Consider the following 18351-nt stretch of genomic DNA (forward strand, 5'->3'; position numbering starts at 1 on the left):
GTAAATTGGGTAAATGTTTTGAGCTACATAAACATACATTTTCATACTGTTTTCATCTCAGTTTTATTTGATTTAATTGCGCAAATTGAATTTTTTTTTTCGTGTATGTTGGAATTACTTGACTTGATTGGACAACAATGTGGTAGTCCATCAGAGTCACCAGCAGGGGGCGCCAGTGACTCAGCAGCAGGGTTTTCAAGGTTTAAATGTCTGCAGGTTGAAAGACCTCAGGGGGCTTTAAGAGGCTCATGTATGGGCAAACTGGGAACTGTGGAGACTGGTGGAAGTGTTTGACCCGACTTGATCATCACAGGAGATGAACATTAATGTTTAACTATGTTTTAGGGAGAAAATGGTGACTTTATTCTTTTATACATATCTCATCTAAAACCAGGAGGTGTTTTCAGAGGGATCTGTGTAAAAGAAAATAGTTTATATATAGTATAACAGCACAGACAAACAAACACAATAACAATTTAAACAGTCGACAGACAGACCCTCCTCATGTCTGAGGAATCTTAGTATTTAATGATATTAAGAATAATATGCCTTTTAATTATGTCTGTACCATTAAAATCCATGTCCTTCATGTTATTTCAAACACTAGTGGAAATACTTCACTTGTGGCATGCTGTGTGCACGTGCATGTGTTTATACATACATATTGTACTCATAGATACTTTTAATGACAGTACAAATTTTACAACTGTCAGATTCATCCTCACACTTTCATGTTATTTATTATTGTGTTCATACTTATGTGTGCACAGATCTTGTTTCTACTGTTTTACTTCAACCTTTACACATGTTTTTTTAATCCATAGATCATAATTTCCCCTCACAGAGATCAATATATATTTTCAGTGTATCACAAAAGGAGTGTAAACTAGATAACTTCAGGGAAGGTGGAGGACACGTGGTTTTTATTTCTTTGCCACTGAAATCATTTTACATCAAGAGTTTGCAAAGGAAACACTTGGCACATAAGAATAAAATATTGAATGTCTATTACCTCAGTGTTGATACCATTCATTAGACTTGCAAATCAAAGCACAAAAACAGGCCTTTAAAAACTCAGAACAACTTATTTGCAGCAGTCTTGTGTTTAATGATGCAGAACAGTCTTGTAAGGTGAGAGAGAATCTCTGCACACAGCTAACTCAGGCATATGTGACGAAACACTCCGACAAAAGTGTCAAAAGTACTCTAAATTTACTTGTAAGAAATGTGAGAAAACCCTCAGACAGGATCTGATATTGGAAAATTGGAGCAGAGTGACACCAGCCTGAGGGGAGTCTGAGGCTGCGAGAACCAAACAGCTCGTTTCCCTCTGAGTTTTGTTTCGAAATGAGCTGCTGCTCTAAAAGCTAGCAATAATTTAAAACCATATCTGGTTCCTTTTAGACAAAACAACCTAAATTCTTGTCGAGGCTCATGTTGGGTAAAATAGGAACACTTGTAGAGAGAATATCTTAAAATGAATAAATGATGAACATCCAGCTGAAATAATGAGATTCTGTGTTTCCCCACAAGAATGGGTCTGTGGAGTTTTGGAAATTAATACATTTAATCCATGGTTAGATAATAGAGTTAGAGTTATTTATTCTTTTAAATGATTATTTCATCTCTTATATATTTAGTGGTAACTCTGAGTATCAGACTAATTCTTCCTGAAGATGGAGCCAAAGTGCAGACATTTTTCAATGAAATGTGACAGCTCATTAGTTCCACCTCTACGCAGCAGTATTATATATTTTACTACACCAAAACATATCTCGCTGTGTAATCATAAACACCCTGAATGTAACTCTGATGTGTTGCAGTGACAAAACACATCTGTATCTTTATTGCAAAGTCAGGAGAGACATTTGCTTTCTTTAAAGATCCTGTTGCTGTTGTCTCCTACAAATTGTCATATTTAAATGTCAAAGTAGTGACAAAGATGACCTTGCCTGAAGATTGTTTAGTCAACTGTTGTGTTTTAGTTCAATTTAAAATACTTTATTTTTCCCATAAGGGACAATTTCACTCAAGCAAGTTTGCAACACAAAAATATATAAACAATTCAATCACATGCAAAAAAGTAATCTAGTAATAAGTGAAATACACAGATGGCAATTATATGGAAGCAAATGAGTGTCGTTAATATTTTGAGCTTGTGAAATTATGTTGACAAATAATTTCACAGCCTGCAGTTGTATTACACCTGTTAGTGTGCATGTGAAAAAAAATGCATGTCTGTATCTGAATAAAAAAAAAAAAAAAAGATAAAATAAAATAAAGTAAAATAAAATAAAATATTAAATAATAAAAGAAAAAAAATAAAATTAAATAAAACTAACAAATTCAAATGTGTGAATGTTTATAAAAAATGTGCAGCTTTCAACAGAATTTGTTCACACATAATTTGCTGAAGTTTTTGTAGCTGTAGAAATATTTTGTTTATGTGTAATTAAAATTATTCAGTTATTTGATTTGTTGCTTTTATTTTTCATCTTTTATTTATATACTGGCTGAAGCACATTTATTGACTGGTGGCATGTGTGAAGACTATTTCATCATTTTTATGCTCCACATAAAAATGACAAAGAAATTAATTACCCTCATTTGCTTCTGTCCAATGACACCACAAAGGCACAATGAGTCAAAATAATTGTTTAAACATCTGCAAATTAAGCAAACTTAAGTGTAACTTTGTCTGCTGCAGCTGAGCCCAACAAAACAGGTAGTAGTCAGTGCATTTGTGGATCTACCATCATGTTTTAGGGAGTCAGTATGGCGACGTCAATGAAACACTGGCGTCACAGCTGCCAGTCAGTGAAAAGTCAAATCACACCGCATCTTCCTCCTCTGCAGCTCCCTTACTCAGCTACTCTGCTTTCAGTGTCAACAAACTGAAGTGCTGAGAGAACAAGGCTGCGTGATGATCACCTCTAGGAGGGCAAGGTATTTGTATAAAGCATCATACAAAGTGCAAAAGTTATGTGCTTTACATTAAGACATTAAAGGAAGAAAGAAACCTTTTTGAGGGAAATTTGAAAAGTTAAGAACAGAGAGATGAAAACAGGATGAAAGAGCAAGGTGGTTCATGATGTGTATTTAAGGTGCAGTCAAAGGCAGCAAGGTGGTCCACGTTGGTGCAAGTTTAAACCTTTGGAGGTTAGTTCCAGCTCTGTTAGGCACAGTAACTAAGTGCTGCTTCTCTGTGTTTAGTTTGCACTCTGAGAACAGTTAGCAGCCCTTCTACCTGATGACCTGAGTTTCTCTAAATCCCGCCCTGACATGACTCCTCTGAGAGGAAACATAATGTTTCATGAATTCCTGGATATTTTATTTATGCAGGAAAACACATCCGCTGCAGCCTCTGCCCCCCCCCCTCCAAATGAAATCTATTAATCGCCTGTCTGCAGCACCTCACGTCTTTATGTCTTTCAGTCCTGCAGGGAGCCGACAGTTAAACTCAGGCCAGACACACTCGCAGACTATTGAGGTGGATGAGAGCCTGGAGGCAAAGACGTTTTCCTCATTAGAGCTGAAGTAATCACCCAGAGTCCTTCACTCTACCCCGCTGCCCTTCCCTCTTTATCTGAAAAGAGGGAAAACAGGAAGAGAGGCTGCAGGCCTACATTTATACATCTTCATATTCTGACAGCTTCCACACACATCTCCCCTGTGTCTGTGTGCAGGCAGCGTCATAGTAAAACAGACGGTTATCAGCACAAGATATGTAAAAAAAAAAACAGTTATTACACATCATGTTTGAGACCTACTTAAAGGCAGATTGTTTTTAAAAACAAAAGTATATTATCAAATATTTCCTCCTCACAATAAGCCATTATTCATGCAGATAAAACTTTGTAAGTAGATTTTTGGCCTTAATATGCAGCCATGTCCCATTAAATAGGGTCAATGGGAGGGTCCCTTCCTGGTTAATTAAAAAGCTGCCTGTAAAAACAGAACAAACAATGCTGGATATACAGTACAGCAACCAATGTGACCCTTCACTGTGTTTAAACACAAGTTTTATGTATATAGTTACCAGCAATGCAGAACTTCAATGATCACCTCAGTCTGGTGAATCTAGACACTCTGCTGCAGCTTTTCCCTTAAAGTCCATAGTGTTATTTGTTAAAGCTGTGAATCCATCTTATCCAGGGTCGGGTCGCAGGGCAACAGGCCAAGCAAAGTACTCCAGACGTCTGTATCCCCAGCAACATTTTCCAGCTGTTCCTGGAGTGGACGTGCTCAGAACAGCTCGAACTGGAGGCGCCCAGGAGGATCCTGAGTAGTTGCCTGAACCACCTTAACTGGCTTCTTTGCATGCAAAGGAGCAGTGGCTCTACTCCGAGCTCCTTCAGGATGTCTGAGCTCTTTACCCTACAGTATCTCTAAGGCTGAGCCCAGACACCCTATGTTAGAAACTCATTTTGCCTGAGTCCGTGATCTCAATCTTTTGGTCACTACTGAAAGTTCATGACCATAGGTGAGGGTTGGGACGTAGATGGACTGGTAAAGCAAACGCTTTGCCTTCTAGCTCAGCTCCTTCTTCACCATGACAGTACAGCACAGCGCCCATATCACCACAGAAGCTGCGCCAACCTGCCTATCCATCTTACCCTCCATTTTACCTTCACTCATTAACAAGCCCCCGAGAGGCACCCAGGAGGCACTGTGATCAGATGCACGAACCCTCCTCAACTGGCTCCTTTCGACATGAAGGAGCAGCGGCTCTACTCCGAGCTCTCTCTGGATGTCTAAGCTCTTCACCCTGTCTCTAAGGCTAAGCCCAGCCATAGGGGAAACTCATTTCAACTGCTTATTTTCCCGATCTCATTCTTTCGGTTACTACCCAAAGCTTGTAACCATACGTGAGGGTTGGGACGTAGATGGGCTGGTAAATCGAAAATTTGCCTTCTAGCTCAGCTCTCTCTTTACCAAGACAGTTCCGCACAGCGCCTACATCACTGCAGACATCACGCCAAACCACCTCTCCATCTCACGCTCCATTTTAACTTTACTTGTTGACAAGACCCCAAGATACTTAATCTTGGGGCAGTAAGTCTCTCCCAACCTGGAGGGGGCAATCCACTGGTTTCTGGCAGAGAACCATGGCCTCAGACTTGGAGGTGCTGCCTCTCATCCCAACCATTGTACACTCTGCTGCAAACATCCCCAGTGTGTGCTGGAGGTCACGGTCTGATGAAGCCAACAGAACCACATCATCTGCAAAGAGCAGAGATGCAAACTGGACCCTTCCTTTCCCCAGCTGCACCTTGAGATCCTGTCCATCAATATCACAATCAGAATCTGTGACAAGGGACAGCACTGGTGGAGGCCAACACTCTGAAAACATGTGTGACTTTGTGCCAAGTACGTGGACACAGCTCTCACTTCAGTTATACATGGATAAGCCGAAGGGCCCACAGGACTCCCCGTGGGATGCGGTCGTAAGCTTTCTCCAAGTCCACAAAACACATGTGGGCTGGATGGGCAAACTCTCACGACCCCTCCAGCAGCCCTGCAAGGATAAAGGGCTGGTCCACTGTTTCACAAGCACGATGGAGTCCGCATTGCTCCTCCTGAAACTGAGGCTCCATATTTGTTAAAGCCTCCAAAACAGAATAGAAAACTTGTAGTTTATCCTTAGACACATATTCTACTAATAACATGTATGCCTTTTTAGAAATCAATAGTAGAGATATGACAGGAAATGAGGGAGAACAAGATAAAACAAAAGCCAGGGATTTGGTCATGAAGATATCTGCAAAGGCGCTAAAATCTATGATACTGTGCTTTTTAAGCCTTCCTGCTTCTGGCTCAGATGTACTTGAGAAATCAGTGAGTAACACCTGGTTGTGGTTTGAGACCCTCTCGTTCTTAGTAGTAAACCAGTGGTGGGATTAAACTAAAGACATACATTACTTGAGTATTTCCATTTTGTGCTCCTTACAATTTTGACTCCTGAAGTCCCCTGGCAGTACATAAAGTAGCCAAATTAGCCCCACCCTTACAAGCTGCAACATAAGTCATGCGTACACACCCAATGATATGATATATATTATTCTGAAATTGGCTGCACAAAGAGTGCTTTTACTTTTGGCACTCGACGTATATTTTAATGCTAATTCTTTTTGCTAAAGTAAAGTTTTGAATACTTGTAACAGAGTATTTCTACACTGCTGTGTTGCTACTTTTACTTAAATGAAAGATCTGACTGTCCTCCTGAGCAAAGGAGATTTATTCTGGCTTCAGAAGGTCAAATTGATTGCCCCCGCTGGATGGTGTCTGTAAATCTTAAAGGGGAGCTCTGATTTAGCAATCTGTGCCTCCATAAATTTGGGGTGTTTTGTGAGAAATGGATGCGGCAGAGGCCTGTTGGAAAGGGTCTCACAGGTCCTCAAACTTTCTGGAGATATCCTCATACAAGGCAAAGTTCTTGATCCTACACTTCCCACAATTCAACTCAAGTGTATCTTTTCAGTCTGGTAAACACCTTCATCAGAAAAAACTCTCAGAGGTCACGGTGTGATGAAGCCAACAGAACCACATCATTCCTAAAAAGTAAAACGTTAATCCTCCTTTGAGTTTTTAGTGACCTTGTGCATTTTACTCATGCCCTAATCACATTTCCTCAGCAGCTCCGACAAAGGCCAATATCTTTGTTATCATACTAGTTAAGTGTTTTGCATTGTTTTAGTTCTTAGTATCAGACTTCATGGAGCCTCTAATGTGTGACAGTATCTTCTGTGACAATGTGTGCTCTCACAGCAGCGCTCCAGTGAAGAAAACGAAACTCACGGGGGAAAACTAAGAAATGTAGGCCAAGTTCATCCGTGCTCACTTCGCTCCCAGACTCCAAACTGGTGTGTGATGCCAAGTGTAAAGTGTAGCAGACCAGAATTCAAAAGCAGAGCTTTCATCCCCACTGACATGAATCCAGGAAATGTAAGCTTGTCCGTGAAATTTCCCCAATTATGTTCTTCCCACGTGAAAAGTCTCCATTTATAAACTGGTCTGCCATTCAGAAGTACAGTATAGAGACCAGCGCCGCTGTCTGCCATGCCAACACTTCACTGCTTCTCTGTGTGTGGGGATGAATGGAGGCTGAAAGAAAGGCTGGTGGTGGGGTATATTGAGGACACAGGGATCTCAATAACCCCTTAAACAGTTTTTTTCCCCCTTAAATGTCCCCTTTATGTTTCTGTGAGGTCACACAATCTAAAGTCCACCAAAAAGCACTTAAAATTACCTCTCCTTTTTTTTAAAAAATACATCTTGCGCATTGTTTTAATTTAATTTAATTTAATTATTTTTATTTTATTCTTTTTAAATTTTAATTTAATTTAATTTAATTTAATTATTTTTATTTTATTATTTTTAAATTTTAATTTAATTTAATTTAATTTAATTTAATTTTGTTTTTGTTTCCCACACATTCTGCATACAATGTGTTTAAAACCTTTGTAAATTTTGGGATTAAATCTGGGAAATAATCAGTTTTCCCCCTTCTTTCCCATCAAGCAGCTTTAAGGCTGGTAAGAGTATGTTAGTCCACCATCTGCAGTATTAAATATATTCATTATCAGCTTGTTCCAGCTCTTTCATGGACTCTTTATACCATTTACACAGGGTTAAATATTCAAACATCAGATTCCATATTTTTGTCGCTGTGCAGTTTTATTAAATGGAATCAAATCTTCATGTTTTGTGCATCATTTTAATGCATTTTACCCCATATTCACATTGTAACATACAGCATGTTGAAAGTTTGGCATCTCTAGATATTTGATAAGGTGTAATGATGGCATGTAAGTATGTAACGGCTGTCATTTCTGACCCTTTTGGCTTGCAACCCCTTGAAATAGCCACTTACAGAAAACTTGAGACCCTTTCTCATACATAGGTCATGATCTTATTTAGGGCTGCAACTCATGATGTCTTTCATTATCAATTTATCTGCCCCTTGTTTTCTTGATTTTTAAAAGCAATGCTATTTTTAGCTTCCTGTCAATCAAACGTCATCCACACCAGCCTGGGAGTATTTGATCTGATCACAGATTAGATTTGATTAATTTTGTCAATAAAAAGTCAGGAAATAGAGAAAAAAATGGAGCAGTGCTATTTCCAAGAGCCCAAGGTGATGTCCTTAAATGGTGTGTTTTATCAGACCAGTAGTACAAAAATCAAAAGCTATTCAGTTGATAATTCATGACAAAGAAAAGCAAATTTTTTTTAGATTTAAGAAGCATTAAACCAGCAAATGTTTGGCTTTTTTGCTTAAAAATTACTAAAACAATTAAGCCTGATTTATGGTCCTGCGTTAAATCAACGACGTACCTACGTCGTAGGGTACGTGGCTACACAGGAGGCTCACCGTAGCCCCCGGCGTAGCCTGACATGCACCTCCCAAAAAATGTAACTACATGTCGAGGCGACGCAGACCCAGTGTACACCGAGAGGTCTGTGATTGGTTTGCTTGGTAGCAACGCATTTCCGGTTCCGTATTTCCAGATTGCGCCATCCCCGCCATCTTTAAACATCTTCTGTTGCGATGTAGATGTTGCAGTATTAACATACTTTCTTCGACATCCAACAACTCCAACTCCAGCAAGATTCTCTCTCTCTCAGTCGCCATTGTTCACTGTGACCGGAAAAGCCGGAAGCTAAACAAAGAATCAACTACAGACGAGGATAACCATTCAGGAAAGGAACGCAGCCCCCTACCGCTCTGGCGGTGAATTGCACCGCAACAAAATGGAGTGACAGAGAAGTTCGAAGGGTTCACGACAACGTCACGGCAACAACGTAGGTACGTCGTAGGTACGCTGCAGGACCATAAATCAGGCTTTACCTGATTATCAGAATTGTCGGCAATTAATTTTCCGTTAATCGACTAATCGATTAATTGAATAATCATTGCAGCTCTAGTCTTATTATGGACGTGAGATGTCAGCAGTTACCAAAAGACTATTTTTACCCCAAGATTGTTTAATTTGTGGGATTTTTAGAGACCTGACGAGGTGAATTAAGACAGTATAACAAGTAAAAAAAAGCAAAAATTAGAATAGTGGTTCCCGACTGGTGGGTCCTGGACCAAAAGTGGGTCCTGGGTTCATTCTGAATGGACCACATGTGACTTGTGAACATGTCAAGTTTCTAAAAATCACACACTTTATTTTAAAGTACAGTGAAATTCCAGCACAGAGCTTTTACTTTGAAGTGCCATTCCCTCCTGTAGAGTGAGTGACTGACGCCTCTTCAGTCTTAGTCTCACTCACCAGACCTTTCTCAAGAAAAGAAAGGTCTGGCTGCGCCGACTCTCACTTTAAGATTGGAGAAAAAAACGCCCCGGCTTTTTTTATTTCTTTCAACCAATCACAATCGTTCTGGGCGGTGCCACAGCAGCGGTGCGCTTGCAAAAATATTGCCGGGGGAAACAGGTTTTGGTGTAACACGCCCACAAAAATATCGCCTACAGGACGCAAACCATGGCAGAAAAATGGCTACATCCCCGCAAGATCAAACACCGCAAAAGTTAGTAAAGGCCGTGTTGAAAACTGCAACCGGAGGTGGTAGGGCGGGACTTCGGCGGTGGCTCGTTCTGCCCAATGAGAGGCTGATCTATGCAGCGAACTTCCGCCCACTCAGACTACTTCAGTCTGAACCTCCAGGTTGGGAACCACTGGTTCAAGACATTGTACAATGATTTGTTGGAAACAAACTTTCTCTCCAGGTCCACTTAACTTGTCCTCATTGAATTTCATCTGCTGTTTCCTGTCAGTTCACTTCAGTTAATCACTGAGAAGCTGATTGGGATGAAACATAATCAGGGCCATTAAAATAACGTAGAATGTTATTTTTTTCTGCTTTGAAAGTTTTGTGTTTGTTCAGATTTGTTGGTATGAACCTGTTTTGTATTTTAAACACCCGTGGGGAGACTGGCTGTGCCCTAAACTTCGAGAAGGTCGGAGGTCAGCCGTAGACCTGGTTCACTTTTGTGACCCAAAGACACTCCAATGTCATGTACTTGCTGAATGATGATTCTGTGTGCATAACTCAAAGACCAACAGGTGGCAGCATACACCTCACACACAGCCAGACAACAGTAAGTGTGTCAGAGAGGAAAGATTCCCCCCTGCAGAAACAGGATGTGTCCAGACATGGGGGTTTGTAAAGTCATGTGATCCCGCTCTGCTCCTCCTCATCTCTTATGTAATCCCCATCTCAGCCATGTGCTCCCCCTATACCACTGACCTAAATGTGGTAATTGTCACCAGTTACCCGCACAAATACACATTTTTCACTTCTAGTAATTGACGCACACATGACAGAGGTGACTTTGGGTGATGTTGCACATGGCTGAGACCATGAAGGAATGACAGTGTGCAGCATTATGAGGTGGATTCTCCAGCCTACACACATGCCTTTGTTCATACGCCTGTAGTTCACAGAGGCAGCTGTCACACCACTTCCTCATTGTCAGTGTCTGGTGAAAAATTACATTGTTTTTTTCCACTGTGGATGATCATTAAAATCGAATGGAGTGTCATGAGATCAATTTACACACACTGAGGAACTAACAGCCATTGCAAGCCTTTGGAAAAGACCAGCATTGTGTAACAGGAAGAACAAAGACACAAAGGAATATTGATTAGGGTTTTAAATAATGAGCAAGGTGAGGTAAACAGGTTATTTTAGTGTAGCCTGAGGTTTGTTTATTTCTCCACGCACTGCATTCTTTCCAGCCTGTTTTGTGCTCTCCCTCCTCAACCAGACTGCTCGGTCTGTCTGTCACTCACTCCGCTCCAGCAGAGATGAACATTGTCTGGGCGCTTCTTATGGAGGCCCATTGACACCAAGACAAGGAAAAAATAAATGAAAGTATGCATCGAAAAAACTTATGGTGAGTCATACTACCTCATGATGTTGACTAAGTGAGTCAAAACCAGAGGTGATGGTGGACAATATAAACCCTCACCAAATAAATAAAAGAAAAAAGATTTTCAGGTGAAAAAAATAATTAACAATTAAAATTTTAAATATATGGTTAATCTATAAGATACATGAAAAATATAATTTTATAAAATAAATACATTTATTTTATAAAATAAATTAAAATTTATAAATAAATAAATTAATAAATAAATAACAACCTTGCTAATTCAGTAAGTCTTGTCAGTCATCTCAGCTGGTAGCGGCCCAGTTCCTAACATGATTGGCTAATCACCATCTATTGTCACCTTGGGGACAACAGTCTTATCTTTGCAAGCTGTGTGACTTTACATGATTCCTTGCTGAAGAAATTATGATAAATTTGTTGCTGCTAAATTGGTTTGTCTCAGGATAAAGTTAAGGCTTATGTTTTTACTGGACAGATAACACTGTACAACAGCACTGCCTCTGGATTTATATTTGCTCAGGTGTCTCCAGACTTCAGTAAAAAACAAAGATAAATCTATAAATATAATTTAAAGCAAAGAGTTTGTTGTATTTAAGTGTTTAAGTCACACAACAGGTTTACAAGTGTTTTGAAGTGTAATTCCCACGACATGGATGAGATGGTGATGTAAAGAGGAACATCACTGCCCTCCTTAATTGCAAATTTAGTGTAAATGAGTTCCCCCAATTTTTTTAAGTGACTTTAGACCCCCAACTTTAGGGCCACCACAGAGAGGTTCAAGAGATGTTACCTCTCCTCGAGAACATCTAAATCCTAAATGAGGATGTTTCCAAGGCTCCTGACACTCTACACCTCTGATATTGATACTGATACCATATTTCTTTTCACACTACTGTACATTCAACATTTAATTTTGTGCATATCTTATCATCTTATCTTTGTTGTATATATTTTCTGTGCTGCATATGTTGTACTGTTGTAGGTTATAAATTACATTTTTATATTTATATTTTAAGCACAGTACTGGAGGCGGCATACAGGCATTTCGGTAGACTAAGTCGAGAAACGTATGCGACAAATAAAAACCCTGAAGCCTGAATGTGAAATCCCAAGGAAAAGAGTAGGAAGTTGGTGTATTACTATCTCATATTATTCTGACATATCTCATATTTACTGTGCAATGATATTTATATACTCCTAGGTTTTTACAGTGAAAATACTACACACCATGTGTTTTACAATTATCTTGTGCAGTCAACCAGGGGTACACAGTATATGTGTCAGAGAAAGCTGTATACAGTGTATATAGATTTTTGATTATTTTTATTCTTATTTGATCTCATTTGTGTTTTTATAATAGAGTGCTCCAGGTGGACATTTTTTTGGTAGGCTGACAAGGAAGCTCTGTGGCAAAAATTTTTTTATGATACTTACACGTTTTGTTCAGCAAGATAATCTTAACAAATAAACGCTACATATGATTTTTGAAACCTATATGCAGTCACCAGAAGTAAAAAGCTAATGTTAGGCTATAAACAAATCACACCATGGTTGCATAATTTAACATTACCACAACATCAAGGCTGTAAAGCGTGTTTGGCGTGATGATGTTCTGTAATCTCATTTAGTCACTTGTTGCCAGCTGCCTTTTTAAGACACATAAAAGCTTTAAAAGTTACAAGTGTGATATATACTTACAGTTGCAATCAAATTTATTCAACCTCCATTGCATATTAGGCTTATTGGCAAAATGTACAATTTTTCAGCTGTTTGCAATAAACAAAGTAGACAAGAACAGTTGAAATAGTTTAATAAAACTAATATTACCATGGTTTTTATCCAAATTCAACACAAAATGCTACTTTTAATCACTACTGCAGTCTCAAAATTATTCAACCCCCTGTCTCAAGCACACCTGATGCAACTAATCACAATTATTCAACCCCCTGTTTCAAGCACACCTGGTGCAACTAATCAAGGGCATCATTAATTCAGGTGTGCTTGAGACAGAACACATAAATACCTGGACTGGCTAGGGTTTTGTTGGGAGTGACGTTTGATTGCATGTTAGAAATATGGCTAAGTCAAAAGAATTGTCCAAAAAGTTCAGAGAAGAAATCATTGCCTTGCACAAACAAGGAAAAGGATACAAAATGATAGCAAAAGCTCTGAATGTTCCTAGAGATACAGTTGGAAGCACAGTTCGCAAGTTCAAAGTTAAAGGAACAGTGGCTACACTACCTGGATGTGGCAGAAAGAGGAAACTATCAGCGGCTGCCACCAGATTCCTGAGGAGGCAAGTGGTCAAAAAAAAACCTCGAGTGACTGCAAAACACCTGCAGCAAGACTTGGTGGCAGCAGGCACTGAGGTTTCAGTTTGTACAATAAGGCGCATACTCAACACCGAAGGGCTCCATGCCCGGACTCCAAGACGTACACCACTACTGACCCAAAAGCACAAGAAAAGTCGGCTCCAATATGCTCAAAACAATATAAATAAGCCACAGAAGTTTTGGAATTCTGTTCTGTGGAGTGATGAAACAAAACTGGAACTTTTCAGGCCTATGGAACAGTGGTATGTCTGGAGGAAGAAGAATGAAGCATATGCTGAAAAGAACACCCTGCCTACAGTGAAGCATGGCGGTGGCTCAGTGATGCTCTGGGGCTGCTTTGCTGCCTCTGGCACTGGAAACCTGCAGCGTGTGGAGGGCACGATGGATTCAGTCAAGTATCAGGAAATCTTAGGTAAAAACGTTGTGCTGTCTGTGAGGAAGCTGAAGCTTGGGCGTCATTGGACCTTCCAACAGGATAATGATCCCAAGCATACCTCAAAGTCCACCAAGGCTTGGTTTCAGAAGAAGAAATGGAAGATTCTAGAGTGGCCGTCACAGTCGCCTGACTTGAACCCCATAGAAAATCTCTGGTGGGATTTGAAGAAGGCAGTTGCAAAACGCACACCCAAGAATATTACTGAACTGGAGGCCATTGCCCATGAGGAATGGGCTAAGATTCCTCAGGAACGCTGTCTGAAGCTGGTGTCTGGCTATGCATCACGTTTGCAGCAGGTCATAACAGCAAAAGGGTGCTCTACTAAGTACTGAAGATGCTTGTCATGAAGGGGTTGAATAATTTTGAGACTGTAGTAGTCATTAAAAGTAGCATTTTGTGTTGAATTTGGATCAAAACCCTTGTAATATTAGTTTCATTGAACTACTTAAACAGTTCTTGTGTAATTTGTTTATTGCAAACAGCTGAGAAATTGTATATTTTGCCAATAAGCCTAATATGCAATGGGGGTTGAATAAATTTGATTGTAACTGTATGTGTATTATGTTGTAGAAAAAACGTGAAAGTTTCTTAAGGAAATAAATTATTAGTTAATCAAAAACCCATGAAAAAACAACCATTGACTTCAAGATAGGGGAACAAGGAGTGCAAAAATGCTAAATAACTTCTGGGTTTTAGGACTCATTCCTAGGGTATTCTAGATTTTATATTATTTTTATGTTAACTAATTTATATTTTTGTTATTTTTTTAAAATCCTATTTAACACTAAATAACTTTTTCCTTTTTTTTTTTTAAAAAAAAAAAGTGGATTTCCCTAGTGTGGGATTAATAAAGTCTTGCTTATTTTTTTAATGAATGAATTTGATTTAATTTAATTTAATTCAAGTCAATTCAATTTAATTTTATCTGAAATTATTTTATTCTCTACTGAGTATCTCATAAGATTGACTCAATAAATAAAATTTAAATGTATGTTTTTTATATTCTACATAACTTCATTCATTCGGTTGGCTTTTTGTTTCGGCACTAATCGGCTTCCATACTTTCTCCACTTACACCAATCATAACAATAGGAGGGGGCGGGGCCACTCCAGGTTAGGTTGTCACTCTCATTGGGTAAATAACAAACCACCCACTTATTTTGTAGGCTACCGCTGGGGAGTCACGAGAAGTTTAACGTTAGCGAAGCTCCACTGTTTAATGACCCAGAGGTGAGCGGGGATGACACAGGTGAACCCGATGAGAACGACTTCACTGGGAGGGTTTCTGGTGAGACGCGGGCTCCCACTTTGTTAGCCCACCTGCACTCGGGGTGCTGTAGAGGAACCGCTGTGGTGCTAGCTAAGCTCGTTAGCCGCTAACTACCGCAGCTAATATCGAGCTAACTAGCCGCGTCGCCCGAGTGAAGTGAGCAAGTCGCGGCGTGTGAAGCTAACCGCGCCGAGGCTACTTTTGGAGGGATACCGAGTCGGATATATTCCTTGGAGGGATTCGTGCTGCCAACTCTTTGCCAGGTGTATTTTTGCGCCTCTCCTCTTGCCCTTTTTTCATTGTTGGCGGAGCGTCCTGACTGCACACCGCTGTCTCCATGCATGCTAGCAACGGCTGCAACCGCCAGCTACAGTGATGTGTCACATTAGCTAACGAATCTTTTTTTGACCATTTGTGAGTGGATGCTGTCACTGGTACGAGCTTTTTGGAGACAGACGGGGTTGTATCATCCCACCGTGACGCCCGTGTATTAACTGTACTTTCATGTCGTATCACCCGACAGCTAGTTGTCCCTCCAGAAGAACCAGACGCGGAGCATGCAGGAGAAGAAAAGACCACAGATAAGTAGATAGGGGACGTCGGACACAACCGAGTTAAATTGGACTGTGTGGTTAATCTACCACCAACAACTGGGATTGCATTTGGTGGCCGGACTGACAGAGAAAGTACGAGGATGAAGAAATTTTCTAGAATGCCAAAGTCCGAGAGTGGAGGGCTCGGAGGGGCGTCCGGGTCCGGCTCCAGCTCCGGAGTCAGCAGCTACTTCGGGAAAGTGTTTGCAATCGGGCGGTTCCAAGTCACCGTGGAAGAGCTCATTGCAGAAGGTATGTGCATTAATACAGCCTGTTTACAGTGTTCTCACATAAAGCACCATGACACTCTCTGGGACACACCCGTCACCCTCTGTTTGGAGAGAGCAACTTTCACAAACCCAGCAGTGAGGCAACTCCTTCAGCTTTATTCCTTTTATGGGTTGGTAATTGGTTTGCACTCCACTGTAAAAGCTCAGTTTCCCCCCTTAAACATCTGCTTATTTCCCAAGAAAATACACGCAGAGTGATTGAAATAGGTCGCGCTTCTCTTCCAGGCTGTGAACGCTTTGGTGCCTAAACTGGGGCACCAGGGATTTGGTACATAGCTCGACTTGAAACGTGTAACTTCTCCCCATACAGCTGTAGCTTACATCCTGCTTCAGCTGCTCCACTGAGGGGGTTTGCCCCCAGGGTAACAACGGTCCAAGTTCCCTGTGTCAACATACAGCATGTAAAGATCCAGCCATTAAAAAGATCACTCTGTCCACCAAAGAAGTTCTTCTGCACTCCTCTTTTGTCCCATGAGGATTTTTTAGTTACTATGAAAAGTTTTCCTCTCTCTGCAGCTGTTAAAATGTACAAAGACTAGTTTCTTTTTAGGCTGGCAGAGAGAGACACCACAGCTTTTTATTGGCATGTCTAACTTGATCAGATTGCATACCATTAAAACAAGTAACAGTGCTTGCTAGATAAACACATTAAGGATGTCTTATGCAATGGCTGTGTGTACCCAGTACAGCTCTTGAGGATGTCGACAGGCTTTCTGGAAACGTAAGACATTTCCTTCATGGCTTAACCAAACCCCGCGTCCAGATATGTTGAAACGAGAATCTCCTCCATATACAGTCACACAGGCGGAGAATGGGGAAGTGTGGAAACAGACATGTTTCACAAAGCAGCTGTTCTTTCGCAAATGGTTTAGTGCTTATCACGGTGTGTTAATTAGAAACATTCTTTGATTTATAGAGCCGCCCCGACCAACCCAGCTTTGCCAGTTAGTGAGCTAATTGGTCATTAGGGTCTTTTCTTTACCAGGAAGTCGTCATATTTTTATGCTCTTTATTCCAGCATAAGGTGATACTAATTAGACATTATTGGAAAAGTGTTGACAAATTCCACCCATCAGAATTAGATTCACAAATATGCTTTAGTCTTTAGTGTTTAAAAGATCCCTCTGCAGTACCAGTTCGACTGTGGAGGGGTGAACAACAGGTTTTTCTTCTACATAAATCAACAAATTAATTACTCAAATTCTGTCGAGTGTTTGAGGATTCATTAAGTCAAGGTCAGCCCACGTGATATAAACTTGGAGCAGTGCAGGTGGGTGAAAGGGAAACTATTCTCACAGACAACACAGTGCAGAGCAACTCCCACCTGACTTTAACTGGAAAGATAAGTGAAACAAAGTTAAGAGGTGTTATTAAAAAGATTTTGTTTGTGTGCTATTAGTGTCACTGAAGCCATAATCCATCTTTAAATCACTAGGAGTAATGAACGCCAACTAAATGTTCCAGATGTTTAGTGAGCATTGTCTCCTCAAGTAACGCAACACTGTAAACATGCCATTGAGTCAAACTGTAAACCTGATCTCACTTGCCCAAAAAGAAAAAACAACCACGCACGCACACACACGCACACACACACAACCCTTCCTGCAAGCAGTCATGAGTCTGTGTCATCATATAATCATGTGAAGTGGCTGTGGCTGGTTTTGCTACCAGGAGCACAAGGTTACATTGTGACCTTTGCTCATCATTTCTGTTCCAGGGGTAAGAGCTGGGTGTCTGCGCCTGTCAGGGCGGCACGTTAATCACGCAATTGTCTATTTGATTTCACTTACAGTGTCTGCTGCATTTGGATGGGGACAGAGTGTAAAAGCCAGATTCAAAGAGGAGAGTATTGCTCCTCAGTCATTAACGTGGAGTTTAAGTGCTAGGTGTAAAATCTGCTTAAGGAAGTAGCTGTTGGGAGACTTGTTTAGAGTGAAACTTAATGCTTATCAGAAACAAAATATGTCATGTGATAGTTACAGTATCAAAAGCAGGAAGGGTAGAATTCAGACGATATTTTTAAAGTGTTAAAAAGAGAAATTTCACAATAAAGTGCATTAAATTTATCAAGATCAGTACTTTCTTCAAGGATTCAAAGTTGCCTGTTTTAATGGTTGAAACCATTTGTACTCTGTTATCTTAGAAATAGTGCAAAGTACCACACTTGAAGAAAAACTTGCTTCAGTAGAAATAAAATGACTGTCAATAAAAAATACTCTTTTACAGCAACCGCAGCAAATCAATTAATTGCCTCCACCACTTCACATGCACTCATCATGTAGGCTTTTATATAAATATAGCACTGTACGGTGTCATGACTGCTTAGGCAGCTGAGTACTGTACTTTTTCTGTCAGTGGTGGTCCCATGTGCTGCCCGTTCAGCAACACAGGACCTCTACCTACCAACCTACTGTTGCAGATTCTTTACACAGGTTTGGGGTTTGTGGCTTGAACCACTTGGCAGGTAACCAGCCATCATTTTGATGTCCTGATCTATTTAAAAACCTTCTATGCTGGGAACGTGGTAAA

At 40.3% G+C, this 18351-nt stretch overlaps 1 protein-coding gene across 1 annotated transcript in view; it reads left to right on the top strand.

Moving 5' to 3' along the window:
- The first annotated feature begins 14779 nt into the window (after positions 1-14779).
- Positions 14780-18351, top strand: part of bmp2k (BMP2 inducible kinase) — a 64457-nt gene continuing 60885 nt past the window's right edge. Inside the window, exon 1 of the mRNA XM_033620481.2 lies at positions 14780-15784. Within this exon, the coding sequence (XP_033476372.1) occupies positions 15634-15784 (151 nt within the window). The 5' untranslated portion in view covers positions 14780-15633. The remainder of the gene's footprint in view (positions 15785-18351) is intronic.

The sequence above is a fragment of the Epinephelus lanceolatus genome, chromosome 9, assembly GCF_041903045.1.
Source record: "Epinephelus lanceolatus isolate andai-2023 chromosome 9, ASM4190304v1, whole genome shotgun sequence".
Classification (NCBI taxonomy): domain Eukaryota; kingdom Metazoa; phylum Chordata; class Actinopteri; order Perciformes; family Serranidae; genus Epinephelus; species Epinephelus lanceolatus.